The sequence below is a fragment of the Poecilia latipinna genome, unplaced genomic scaffold (genome assembly GCF_001443285.1).
Source record: "Poecilia latipinna isolate Pla-1442-1.1 unplaced genomic scaffold, P_latipinna-1.0 Scaffold1461, whole genome shotgun sequence".
Taxonomy (NCBI): domain Eukaryota; kingdom Metazoa; phylum Chordata; class Actinopteri; order Cyprinodontiformes; family Poeciliidae; genus Poecilia; species Poecilia latipinna.
This window is the reverse complement of record NW_015114077.1, coordinates 246,604-260,727: the sequence shown is the minus strand read 5'-3', so window position 1 is coordinate 260,727 and position 14,124 is coordinate 246,604. Positions and strand designations below refer to the sequence as shown.

Here is a 14,124-nt window from a genome sequence, read left to right as displayed (position 1 = left end):
GTGTATTCAAGTCAAAATTAAGTTATTAATGTTTTTTATTTTTGGGTAAATATAGTAAAGCAATTGATGCACTGAGCCAAAATGTAGCTATGGATACAGTTTCACAATCAGCACAGGGATTCATTGAAGTTGTTCTAGAAAATGATTTAAAAAATGTTTCATGACTCTATTAAAGACACATTTTAAAGATAATCAAAATTTAGATCACATTTAAATTCCAAAAAACATTATTTTAGAATGGCCTACAGACTCTAACGGGTTCACTTTGAAGCATCAAAGTCTTCAGATCTGAACTTGAAGCAATAGAAGTTCCCACAGAAGACAAAGACTTTGAATAAGAGAGTTCTGCTGTGGTACACAGGTGTTAGGAGTAGATTCTTGATTGGACGTAGATCTGAGGGATTTGGAGACAAAATGAACATTTCAAAGTTTTTCTGATCATCAAACCATTTCTGAACCAGTTGTGGCAGTGTGGGTTAATTTACAAAAAAGAATATACCATTACCCTAAAACGATCTGATTCAATTCATACGTCAGCGGTCATAATGTTAAGCCGGATTGGTGTTTCCGTAACGCTTCATATAAAGCTGCAGCTCAGTCCCCGACTAATAGCAACGCACTTGCGCCACTTTGAGGATAAAAGAGGTAACTGCAAGAGAAATAACTCCCCTCACCTAAGCGCTCATATCAAATCAGAATGTATTTAGGTTGGATGGCCTCCTTGCCAATACCCTAATCTTTAGCTTCCACCAATCCTTCCCTTCAGATTTAAGTCAGGATTCTATCTTCACTCCTTCAAAAACCACTCAGAAAAACATCCTTCATATTTGATTGTCTCCTTATGTTGTAATAAACATAATTTTTGTTCTAGTATGTTTATCTGGTGGTTTAATTTTCCCTGTTAGAATTGCAGCTAATAATGTTATCAAGACAACCAGATATCAATAAAAATAACAATACATAATTCTGCAAGTAACAATAATGGAGAATAGTTTCTTACAGGATTAGCATAGATGTATTATTTGTTAGTTCAAAACACATAATGGCTCAGTCTAATTACTACTACCTATAGTTAATTTGGTAAACTTATATTACACCAACAAATTTGCTGAACTGAGACTCAAAGTAGTTGTTGCCAAACTGTTTCCTTAGTTACCCCTACATTTTTAAGGTAAAATATCTCTGCTGAAACTATTTGTATCTAGTTTGGGTGAAGTACACACGTCCTCTAAAAACATGAATAAAATTTAATGCAGTTTTTACTATAATAACACAGTGCTTCAGTACGCCAAAAACATGAACAATAGCATTAATGTGTTTCATTGCAACAAGTACAACATCTAAGTACAACAACAGCAAATGATTCAACTTTATGTACATCGATTCAGGAAAATTTACAGGCACATTAGGGTCAATAAATACAGCTTTATCTTCCAGAAAGTCCGTTATGACACAACCGATTCTCCCCAGTTTCATCATGAACTGAAGCCGACGGTAGAGGAGCTCGATACTTGTGATTCCTGACGGGGGAGACAGGAAATTTTTCCTTCCTCCTCCACAGAACACACAATTTTTCCGTTCTCACTTCTTCCGTGCTCCCCAGCGGAACCGAAGGACATTGCAGAAAAGCTTCTTGCGTCTTCCTGAGAAGGGATGCTTCTGTCTTCGTTTTCCACTGGCGTCTGTGGTCCAGGAAACAGGGAGGTTTCTTCATTTGGCCCGTATGTTGTTGGTCCAATAACGTCAATAGACTCCTGTGAGAGGGTGAAAGAAAATCAAATAGATGTTTAAAAAAAAAATAGTACATTCAGTCATTTACTGAATAAGAAACCTTTAAATCAACATCTGCTTAGAGCAAAAACTGTTGCTTTTATGTATTTAAAACCTCTGGTGGAAGTCTGAGCTTGAATCGAAGTTTGATTTTAATTTTAATAGCATTAAGATGTTTCGGTTTTCTTTTTGGTTAAAAATTATAGGCTATTCACAGGTTCACGCTTTAACTGGTTCAATGCTGTATGCCTAATTGTTTTCTAATTAAAGACAAAAAACAAGTACAGGTTTAATTACATATGGTTTAATTTAAAGAGACACTTTTTGTATCTAAAGGTAAAACAATTTTCTACATTGAAGCAAAAAAAAACAAAACAAAAACAAAAAAACAACAAAGCCCTAAAAAATAAAAATAAAAAGTACACCAATAGTTTTAAACAATAGCAAATTTTGCTGGACAATAAATTGTCCTAGTAATTATTGCAATAAACTGAAATATTATTATTTTGAAATCATTTTTCAAGTAACATATTGACAACGGCATAATAATACAAGTATATAATCAAATAATAATCAAAGACCAACAAATTTGAATTTTGTAAAGAACTAAACACTGGAACTGAAAATGTAGTCACAGTTTTGGATTTTTCAGTGTGAGATTATGCTACTGCATTAAAAATATATTATTTCATTAAGCTTTATATATCTGGAAAGAGTTTTACAGAGTTAAGGTTTAATACCTACTTTATACTGTGAGTCGCATCAATATTTGGTCAATTTATACATATGTAATTTTGGAGTTTACTAATTTATCAACAGCTTTAATATGCTTGACAACATCTCTAATGTTGCTTTATGATGCTCCTCCGATATTATAAAAGTCACTTGTTATTTTCTCTGTATATTTTATGCTGGATGTGTGATTGTTGGGTATTAGTGGTTCCCACTCTAGTTTATAAACATTACATTTAGAAAACACAAATAATATTTCCATTACTTAAAGTACATCTAATCATTTTTTTAAATAAAACAGACAAAGCAGTCAGCTACCACCTAAATGTATGCACATATTTATTCAAACAAGCAATTTGAAATAAAACTTATATTTACCAATTTTTTCTCCTTCTCTGAATTTGATTTACCTAGAATGAAAAGAGACAAAAAACATTTTAAATGTTTGATCAACACTATTAACAGCACGGTGTGAACTTTCAGAGTGAAGCTTACATTGGCAATACAGAAACACTCCAAATACACAACATGCAGCTAGAAAGATTCCCATCACAGTGACAACTATGATATGGGCCCGGCTGTTCTTTACTGTAAGAGAAGCAGACAGGAAAAAGCAACAATTAGATACTGACAGATAAAGTCATATCTAACAATGTCAGTCATCTTACTTATTTACATTTTTAATGTAGGAAGTTAAAAGGATTGTTTTCCATTTCATAAAAAAATACGTAGAGTGGAACCCTTGTATTCGAGGGGTTTATGGACTGCAGCTGAAATTTGCAACTACATGACAAAATATACCTTAATATTTATTATCCATTAAGCCAATCAATGCAAAGGAAAACGCAAGGCACTCCTGGATTGGCTGGTTTGCAAATACAATCCATTTAACCAAGATATTTCAGCCTCCCAAGGTGCATTTTATTTTGAAAAACCCCTGAATCCTGAATGACAAACAGGCAGAGGTATTTTTTAACTTTTCGTCTGTTCCACACATAGAAGTAATCTAAATAATACACTAGTAAAACACACTGCTGCTCCCAACCTCGGGACCACATTACTAACAGGTTTACAGGCCTGTGTCAGTGAGAAAGTTTCGTTCTGAGCAACTCGACAAAATTTCTAACCACAGAGGCAACAGATAAATGTAAGGTAAGGGTGAGAAACCTCTGAGACACACAAAACTCACCACATATGGTGTCGGATCGGTTGGTTCCAGCTACTTCAGTAGTATAATCCGACGAACACCTGGAAAGAGTTTTACAGGGTTAAGATTTAATTCCTACTTGATACTGTGAGTCACATCAATATCTGGCCAATTTGTGAAATCCTAACTCTTTGTATGCACAGTGATAACTCATGAACCATGAAGTTCAGTGTATACTATTGGGATTTTATGTAATAGAATGACACAAAGTAATAAAATATTGCTTTATATTTCAAGCTGGTTTTAGTTTTGTACTTCGACTACCACCTCTTTGCAACCCTGGCTGGATATTTAAGTTAATTGTTCTTGCTAGAAGGTGAACCTCATTCATTAGACTCAAGTCTTTACAGCTTCTAATGGGTTTTCTTCCAGGATATCCAGATATTTATTATATTTTCCCCAATTCCTTCCAAATGATAGCATTCCAACAGCATTATGCTGCCACTACCACTGGGTCTCAGTGTTGTATCATAATACAATGCAGTGAAATTGAGAATACGTCGTTAAATAGTTTTTAAGTAGCCCAGCATGTTGCTTTAGGACCTTGCAGCAACATACTGTGTTGCACGAAGTCCAAATAATTCAATTTCCAAATTTCTATGCCCCATTAAATGCATGTTGTAAGCTTTAAACGGTACTCATAATGGCATTTTTTAAACAAATGTTTTCTTTTTCTGGTCGTGTCATACTCTTTCAATTTTTAGATGTGCAATGATCAGTGATTGGAATGCAGTTTTATAACCTGAGTGCTTAAAACTTGTCCACAAATTTATATCCACAACTTTAGAGTAAAATAAAAGAGGAACCACTTATTTATCTACTTATATTTGACACATTAGCTCAAAATTGATACTAAATGATTAAACTAGTGAGTGAAAAAGAGAGATCACAGTAGTCACCACAGTCAAAATTCACAACATATACATCAGTAAATGAATTTTGTGACCCTCATTGAATTAGAAAAGTATTCCAAGTGTTGTTGTCTCAATTTGTGGGCATCAGCACTTACTTTGTGTGTTCAATGCAGCGGCCATACATGGAGGTTTCATTGGAAAATGTCCCCTTCACACATGGTTGGCACACTGTGTCATCTTTTTGAGTCCCTGAAAGTCAAGGGTATTTTTTAAAAACTGTGCCAAGAGGAAAAGAAAACTGTTAATTGTTGTATTAAAAAATTACGTAATTTAAACATTTCTGCCGCACCTTCAGACAGAACTCCTTCTCCTGGCCCACACTGCTTGTGTGGCACGCAGGTCAAACAACTTTCACTTGAGCAGTGAAACCCTCGTTCACACATGCAGACAGCTTTCGTCTTACTGTCATGGACTCCAATTTGCATGTTTTTATCTGAAAGAAAAAGGGCCACACTTTTAAAAGACATGTAGTGAAAGAAAATACAAATGTGTGTGAAATGTGCAAAGGTCTTACTTGGATCACAATATGGCTGGGCTTCACACCGTTTTTCAGTGGTGTGCGTCTCCTGATATTCATCCGGGCCGCATGGCTCACATGTTGGATTTTCACAGTCTTTCATCGTCATTTTTGTTCCTGCAAAACAAGTTATGGGACAGTGATTTATTTCCTTAACCACACATGAAAAAATCAACTTATTCTGACAGGGAGGATCAGCATAACCTGTTCCTACCCAATAGTGACAAACAACTCCCAACATATCCTCTGCAACTTATTTTCTAGCATCCTTGCTCTTCCAGTGCATTATTCTGACTACATTAGCACAACAATGGGACCCACATCTGCTGTTATTGAGGTACTTGTGGTATTGGCTGGATTTAGTGCAACTCCATCACTGCTAACATGCTGCACACAGAGTAAATAGTGCTAATGATATGCCAGTGCAAACATAACCCCAAAGTTTTCATACAGCAGGCTTCAAGTCTATCACAGCTATAATATTTCTTAATATTTATCAAGGGTTTTCTGGCCATATGGTAGAGTCCTGCATGATTCTAAGCTTTTCCAGTGTGAACCCACATAATTTAAAATAAATGGGACATTAATATGGTCCTTGACGGCAGACTGAGGAGATAATTCAACTTTGTCAACAAGATGCATTTAACAAAAATGTAGGATACTGATCCTTTATGGTTGGAGTTTTCCATCTTTGTTTTAATTACCTCACAAAGGACAAAGAAAGAATGTTCAATGTGGGGTGAAGGTTTTTAGTATTTATGTTTTTAGTATGGCTTTGACTGCCATAAGACATGGGAACCAGATGGATGGTGGAGTAATGGATGGACCTTTTTTTGTATTTTCTCTAAAGGCTGCTGTGTCATAGAACTTTGGAACCCCACACTGGACTACGCTTATCATGCAGGAGAAAAGAATACTGTCTCTTTCAGACATCTTTAAGGAGGAGTCTGAAACATTCAGAACCAAACCCCACAGGGAGGATGTGGAAATTCCCAAAGTCTGGGAAAGCGAAAGGGAAGGACTAGAGGAAAAGTAAATGAAAGCAAAAGTGAGGGCTTCTGCAGCTGGTGTAATGGCGTCATTGTGTCATCATGTCAGCAGAGCCTCTTCATATCTACTGTATTAATATCATATATGAACTCCAACCTATAGAACAACAAGGCGAGACGAAACGACGTTTCCAGACTGGTTACATACCTGGTCCACACTTCATGCAGCACTGTTCATTTTCTTCATACTGGGTGGTAGGGTCGCATAAGAGATCAGCGGCGCTCATGCCCTGCAAAGCAAAAAAAAAAAAAAAAACACTCTGTAATTATTAAACTCGTGTCCTCATGTGATCTCTGGCGCAGTTTCTGTTGGTAATTGACTGTAGCTTCACTTCCTCAGTCCACACGGCTAGGGCCGGGGTGGAAAGTCCCAACAATTCAACCTATTCAAAGCTCCAGGGACAGCAGCTGCAGGGTTTTTCTCTTGTTTTTCTTGCTGCCAATAACGTTATTTTACGTGTTAGGTTTCACTCACGGATCCCAGCGTCGAAAGTGAAACTAAAAGACCCTCCACCCCGCCTATCCTCCTACAAGCAGCGCTTTCAGCGAGAATGGACACAAATCAGCCTAAATGACCAACATTAAAGTGATGCATTAGCGTTCACGTTAAATAATGATTTATAAACATCATAAAAGACTAGATCTGAAATAAAGTCGGAAAGAACGATGTTCTTCGTGCTGTCTTCGGTTTATAACCTTCCGCTTTTTCAACTACGCAATAAACGAATGAGCGTATTTATTATTATTACTCACCATAAGGACGCCGATAAGCAGCAACTGGAATCCAAACATGTTGATAAAACCAGACGGAGTCTCTCACTCTGTTGCTCCTTCAGACCAACTGTGCAGATTGGTCTGAATGCTCATGGTCTATAGTTACTAAGAAAGGGGGAGGAGCTGAAACTGGTTTTCCACGTGATTTTTTAATTCTTGACCGTTTCCTGTAAAAGCAAAAAGCATGACGTGTTCCCCACCTCCCATCCTAGTTTACCCTCACAGTTGTTTCTCAACCAAAACATGAAAAGTTTTGGGATCATTGTGGAATATAATCCCCCCACCCCCTTCAGTATCTAACTGGCTTTATTTTGCAAATTCAAGGATAAAATAAATAATATTCACCTATCAACTGCCTCATAAAATGACTTGGATTATTCCAGTTTAATTTTAAATATTTATGCTTATATTTTAGTGGATTTTGTTCAGTTTCAGCTGCTTCACTCTGTTACTCAACATGCAACATGTCATAACACGTACCTCCTTCCTCATATTTGTTCCCTCTGTGTAATTTGTCATCAGCAAACATATTTCCAGGTGAATATTCTAAATGTCAGGGAGTATTGTGTTCTAAACATTATGAAATGCATTGCAGAAATGCTAAACCACTTGCAGTTAAATTAAAAAAAGAATCTTGGTTGTTTGCTTGTTTTAAACTGAATCTACGGATAACAGTAAGGAAAGTAATAGGAAAGAACTGATGGCATGATCCACATGCCATCAGTTCTCAAGAAATACAGCATGAGTTTGTTTTTGTGTCCTCAAACAATCAGTGTTGATTGTAAGAACAAAGGGATTCCCCAAAAACTTTTTATTAGGGGGATTTCCCCATCTCTAACTGCTGTGGAGGATTCCCCTGAGTTGCTCTAAATACACTTCCCTACAAACTCTGATCATTTTACCAAGCCATTTTACCAGCTCGGCTGAGAGTCTGAGTTTACCTTATTTTTCTTGTAGTGTTACGTAATGTAGTGGGAGGAAACATTTTTTTCAGGATATGGAAATTCCTAGTTCTACTCTGGCTGTATAGAAATAGACGTCATTGTACAAAAATCATGTGAGGAACAGCAACACAACCAGAAGTGTAATTTTTTAGGAGATATTACAATGTTGTTGTTTTTTTTTAAAATTACAGTAAGTGAGGAGATAAAATCCCCTTCTTTCTTTGTTTCTTTTTTTATTGTTTCTTTCTTCCTGCATTTCTGCATTTCTTTATCATTGTTTCCTGAAAATGTCTCCCAACTTGGACAGCGTCTCTGAGGAGAGCCTCAGCTTTTACCCAAAAGATGTTTCTTATGGTAAATAAGTTTCTACTTTGCTTTTAAGCAAAGCCGTGAACAAATTAGAACTGTAAAGGGCATATGCAGCAAAAATGCAAACCATCATATTCAGTGTCTTGTACTCCTTGATCTCACTAAATACAGTGATGTGCAGAGGTGTGTAGTAACTGTTACTCAGTTACATTAACTTGAGTAACTTTTTGGGGAAAACTTTTAGTTTTAGGAGCAGTTTTACCATACTTAGCTTTTTTACTGCAAAGAGCATACTTTATCTATATAACATATAGATTAATCTAACACTATGAGCATTATTTTCATTTAAAAAATGTTTCTTCTGCCTGAATCTGTTATTTTGTAATAATGTTATTTAGTTGTATTAATTTTAGTCTTCAAAATACCAGAATTTGTACATGATTGTACATTTATGTCTGTTTGATGACATAATTACTAAATATTAAATCAGATAATCCAATCAGTTACTCAGTACTCGAATAGCCTTTATATAAAATACATTTTTACTCTTGAGTAATTTCTTGGACAGTTATTTTTTACTTTTACTTGAGGAAAAATATGTTGAAGTAGTGCAGCACATATGAGAGTATAGGTTTTGGATACAGTTACATTTGTGGGCTGCCTTGCGTATTCTCAGGTAGCGTCATAAAAATCAAACTTTTTTTAATTGGACTGTCATGAAAACAAAGCCAGTGGCTACTTCGCTCATAAACATTGTATCAGGACTTTTCATTTTGATGATGCTGACATTTCCGTTACCATAAATACTTGAATTCCATTTTCGCTAAGTGAAACACCTTTTCCAGTAACCAACTAGATTTTGCACTATGCACTAATTATTTTGAGAAACAAACTGGCTGTTTTTCTAATGTTAATAGTGATGTGAAAAATGCGTCATAGTGTTTGAAAAACTGAAAACATGAATAAAAGGCATTTAAATATGGCTTTATCATAACTTGCTGGCTGTAGTCCTGTGAAAAGAGGAAACTAGACCAAAAACCATCACATATTCAGGAGATTCTGACCACCTGGAATCTACTGGTTTACTAGTGGAAACAATGCGTAAAATAATGGAAAAATGTGAAAAACAGGAAAAAGCATTTCTGTCTTTCAAACTCACAGAACAGCCAAAGAAAAGTTTCAAAGACACATACTGGAGTTTTGTGTTTTTAAAGACTTAAATAAATGAAAAATATTTCAAAAACCAAAAAAATTATAGAGTAAAGAAATATTTGTAGTGAATACTCAACAATCCACTGGTGCATCACAAACCTCAGGAATACTTTACAATAAGAACTTGAGTTATTTGAGGTCACCAGTGTTGAAAATTCAAAGCAAAAGTTATTTTATTTCCAGGATAAAGTTTGCTTTTCTAACAAAAATAAAGATGAACCACTATGCTGTAAGCACACTGTCCACATATTACATCAGTATATGTTTCTCATCACAGCTTGATGTTACATCATCTTAGGCCTGGACATTAATATAGGCTTGTTAATAATTAGCTTAACCCTTTCAAAGAAAGCAACCCCTTCAGCTCCTTACTTTCTCGTTTCCCTCTTTCTCTGTTTATTCTGTTCTAATTAGTGTCGTATTCCTGCTTGTCTTCTTGCCGATGCCGTTTGATTTAAGTCTGCTCAAATTACAATAGGTATTGTTTTTCCTATGGCTTTATTGGAGAAAAAAAAAACAACAAAAAAACTCTACAGCCAATTCAATAATAATTGCTAATATTGTTTACACAGTTGATTTAAAGTTATGCAATAAAAACATTAAATTAGCGACAAGCAAGCAATCTTTATCTGTTTTGACCATCACATATTTTCCTGCAAAAACAAATCACTTACTGTTAACCAGCCCACTTGCTAAGTAGGTTGACTTTATAAATAACTTCAGAGGCGGAGACAGTCTGTGATGTCACCTCTGATTGGCTCATTTTCTGTTTCAAGTCTCTGCTGCTGCGGGCTTAGTTGGTGGCAGCAGCATACTGACGTGTTGATAAATAACATCAGGAATCTTTAAGCTTAAAAGTGGGGCTGGTGGGCTGATATTATATATAATATTAGCCACACAATCTCTGTAATGTTTTTCACTGTAGCATTTCAAATCACAGACTGTTTCAGTACAATGTAACACACACTGATCAATCATACAGAGTGAGGAAAAAAAAGTACAGAATCAATAGAAAGAAATTGAAATAAATAGATAATGCCCTCCATACATTACCTGGACATTGTTCTCTTTTGGACTCTTTTTATAATTAGAGTAACTAGGCAGTATTTTTATTTTAAGGGTATTTTGGAGTAACAGCAGCTGATGGACAGATCCATCGGGACTTGCCCCAGCTGAATACAAAAGCACACCAGTGTTTAGAAATTTGATTTTTGATCATTCAACTTCAAAATTATGTGCTACTTAATAGGTCAACCGTATAAAATTCGAATGAATAACATTGAAGTTTGTAGTTGCAAAATGACTAAATGAAATTGAGAAGTCTGAGGTGTATTAGTACTTTTTTCTGAATTTTGCAGGTGCACTATTTTAAAACAAGTATCATTCTTAAATCATGCCTAAACTATGACCCCAAATCCCAGAGGAGTTCAAAATAAAACTTATTTAGGTTTAAGATTTACATTTATTCTTAGATTTAAAGAGGAGCAGCAGAAGCAAATAAAGTGGATTAGCAGTGCTTGTAAACAACTGATGGTGTCACCCAGTAACATAGTATTTGGAATATTGTCTCTGCTGGCCAGAAATTAAGCTGTTAGCATGAATATCACAGCAGTCTTCAGTAAGAGGCCTCTTCAGATTTGTTGCAAAACTAACTGCTATTGGATATCCTTCCTATTGGACACTTGGATTATATTATTATCCCCTTCGGAATAAATAAAGTTAATTTCTACTATAATCTTTTTTTTAAGTTATGAAGTTTAATCTAAAGTAGTGTCCAGACTCCCAACTTTGTACAAAAAGGCTCATTGAGAATAGAAAGACATTGTCATGCAAGTGAAGACATGTCAGCTGAAATCTCTGCAGCTATGCACAGGAAGCCTCTGCTCTGTAGGTGTGGCTGACCAGGCAGAGCCTTTCAAAAGCAAATGAAAAAATGTAACCTGAGCTGAAAGAGGGCGGTCGCAACAAGAGAAACACAAATCAGTGCCGTTTTCCTCTCGCCTATTAAGACAGATGTCTGTCGGGTTATTGCATGACAATCAAAACAAAGCCAAGCACTGCGCCTGTGAAGCAGCACCGTGATCTGTTGCATGGACATTTGTCTGCTATGCCTGGTTTAGGATCAAAGAAGAGAGACTATGTGTCCAGACCGGACAGATCCATCGGCGACTTGCCCCAGGTAAGACTCACAGTTTACAGTGGAAGGCTGTAATGACTACAACTCTACTTACAGTAACTACCAGGTCATTTACCATGATATTAACATCTGTGTCTGTTCTTCTGCTAGTATGAACCAACATCCTGACTTTATCTTTGTTCCACAGAAGGCAGCCCTCTCACTTTCATTCACGTCACATCAGCACAGAGAACTTTGGTAGAGTTTATGGGGCTCTTTCAAGCATCTCTCACTTCCTCAATTCAACTACTTCCCTAAAATTAGTACTTTCCCACAATATGACAGTTTATTTACTAAGAAATGTGTCACATGAGGACATTTTTGGGGACGATTCCTTGTAAACCATGTTTTTTGTCTGGTTATTCATGTTGCATCATGATGATTTTCCACTGAATAGTGACTCAAACATGACCAAAAATGAAAAGTGCAATTTTGTGTGCTCCCATAAGTCACAATGAGCTTCTGTGTTTGCAACCTTTTGTTTACATAAAAATCGTAATTAGTCATGAAAGTTTCAAAATAATGTAGAAATCACCAAATTTTGCTCATACGCCATCCGGAAAAATATCCATATCTTGTGTTTTTAATCAAACTTCTAATCTCTGTGTATTTATTTCAGCTGAGCAATGAAATGCAGCTTAGCATCATGAACAGGGTGAAAAATGGAGAGATATCCATCGATGACGCTCTGAACCAGGCAAGGAAGGAAAGAGAGCAGCTCCTCCAGGTGGGTTTCCAGTCCAATCACAAACAGAAAGCAGATGGTTGCCATTAGAGTGCAGTAACAATGAATTAAAAGTGTCTCTTCCCTCCCTCAAGGATGAATCATATTTCAGGTTAGGTCTCAATATGCTGGAGAAAAGCAGATTACAATGACACCCAAAGAAGGGGTTAGAGAACAAATAACGCACTGAAAAGAAACTGAGCATGAGAAGCAATTGCGTAAAGAGGAAAAAGTGCAGGTTTTATTGTTCTACTGCAACTACATATGTTCATAAAAAGCAGGTATTGCAATTCTTGGAAGACTAAGATATGTGCCTGGGTTACATTTGCCCTGATTGCGTTTAGGTTGCCAAAAATACCTGCAGATTTATTCATAGCTTTATTTTTAAGCTTTAGATTTTCATGATTAGCATTCAGTCACAGTTCTTTGCATCTTTTGATGCAAAAGAGCATCAAAAGTTACCTTCTGAATGTCTCAGTTACAAAGTCCAAGCTAAAGAAAACTTGCTTTTGTTTATTCCAAGCTTTTAACATTGTATTTGCTAGTATGCTGCTAAGCCTGCTGAGTCAGTTTGAAAGCACGTCTTTTTCTGAACAGTTTCCTGTAACCCAACTTATTTTTACATTTGGATTAAGGAGTGCTATGTGTGTCCTAAGAGGAAACAATGAATAGTTTATACCTGCAACGTTGTCTTTTAAAAGTGACTTCTTAATTGCTGTTACAGGAACAGCCTGAGAGAAGTACAACACAGCAGTATAACTTCAGCGTTCATAAACATGGCCGCTACAGGTGGCAGAAGCGGGTTCTACAGGTGAGTTTGAGTAGCTGTTGGTCTACTTGCTGAAGGACAGCAGGCCCATTAACACTCTGAAGAGCCACATGGTTTGCAAGTTTAAGCTAAAGCATTTTGCAAAGGTTTTTCTATCTCCTGAACTTTACGACACTGTCGTTTTACGAACACAAACTGGAGCGCAGATGCATATTTTTGAAATCATAGACTAACCCAGAGGTTCCCAAACTGTGGGGCGCGCCCCCTAGGGGGGGCGCCGTGTCATTGCAGGGGGGGCGCGGGAAGCCGTCTGGATGAAAAAAACAAAACATGAACACTGTATGCGCTGGGTTTTTACCTTAGAATGGCCAACTCTCTGTTATTCCTATGTCAATTTGATACAGTAGAGGCTTCCATCCACACTTCCCATATTTGTGTCCTCTGTCACTTTTATCAGCAGTTAAAACTGTTTAATCCATTGTTAACATGTGGTAACCTGTTTTCCGAGCCGCCTTTAAACGCAACATGAGCGCTACGACGCTCGCGCTGGGTTTACACCTGTGAAGGAGACCTGCTGCTGCTGTGCGGAGCTACGTAGGTTTGTGTTAGAATCACGGCAGCAAACCAGCAAAACGCAAAGAACTTTTCACAGTTTTACCCTCCAAACTAACCGACCGAGTTGAGTAAAGCTGTTGGATGCAGGTAATGTTAGCTAAAAGATGACTAGCTAGCTAATATCAATACAGAACCTTAAGCTTAACAAGTACCTTGTAGGCTACCGATGTTGGTGTCTATTTTTGGTTACTACATTCATTTTGCCCCCCAAAAAGTCGATGCCCCCCGTCCGTCACACGCGTCGTTTCAACCAGACAGCCATTTGTAATCCATAGGGGGGGGCGCAGAAAATGTTTGGAAACCACTGGGGGGAGGGGGGGGGCGCAGAAGAAAAAGTTTGGGAACCACTGGTGTAAACAATATTTTTTGTGGATCAGAATGGCTGCCCCTCGTGCCTTATTATAAAGTTAGA

General features: G+C 36.8%; 2 protein-coding genes across 2 annotated transcripts in view; one reads left to right on the top strand and one right to left on the bottom strand.

The window, feature by feature from the left end:
- Window positions 1-1,229: 1,229 nt before the first annotated feature.
- cd40 (CD40 molecule, TNF receptor superfamily member 5) lies at window positions 1,230-7,077 on the bottom strand. The gene is made up of 9 exons (XM_015057433.1): window positions 6,943-7,077; window positions 6,338-6,419; window positions 5,138-5,257; window positions 4,913-5,056; window positions 4,719-4,812; window positions 3,692-3,750; window positions 2,998-3,090; window positions 2,881-2,912; window positions 1,230-1,754 (listed from the first exon to the last, which is right to left on the bottom strand). Exons 1-9 carry the CDS (start codon window positions 6,979-6,981, stop codon window positions 1,476-1,478), a joined length of 942 nt encoding a protein of 313 aa, XP_014912919.1. The 5' UTR covers window positions 6,982-7,077; the 3' UTR covers window positions 1,230-1,475.
- A 4,350-nt stretch (window positions 7,078-11,427) lies between these two features.
- Window positions 11,428-14,124, top strand: part of LOC106962804 (formin-like protein 13) — a 41,743-nt gene continuing 39,046 nt past the window's right edge. The window contains exons 1-3 of the mRNA XM_015057426.1: window positions 11,428-11,607; window positions 12,224-12,331; window positions 13,053-13,139. Coding sequence (XP_014912912.1) covers window positions 11,461-11,607; window positions 12,224-12,331; window positions 13,053-13,139 — 342 coding nt within the window. The 5' untranslated portion in view covers window positions 11,428-11,460. The remainder of the gene's footprint in view (window positions 11,608-12,223; window positions 12,332-13,052; window positions 13,140-14,124) is intronic.

Excerpts from the sequence above, each read along its gene's own strand:
- cd40 (XM_015057433.1), bottom strand. The coding sequence starts at position 6,981 with ATGTTTGGATTCCAGTTGCTGCTTATCGGCGTCCTTATG. Across the intron at positions 5,057-5,137 it reads CCAGCCATATTGTGATCCAA|ATAAAAACATGCAAATTGGA; the intron begins GTAAGACCTTTG and ends TTTTTCTTTCAG. Across the intron at positions 1,755-2,880 it reads CAGAGAAGGAGAAAAAATTG|GAGTCTATTGACGTTATTGG; the intron begins GTAAATATAAGT and ends ACCCTCTCACAG.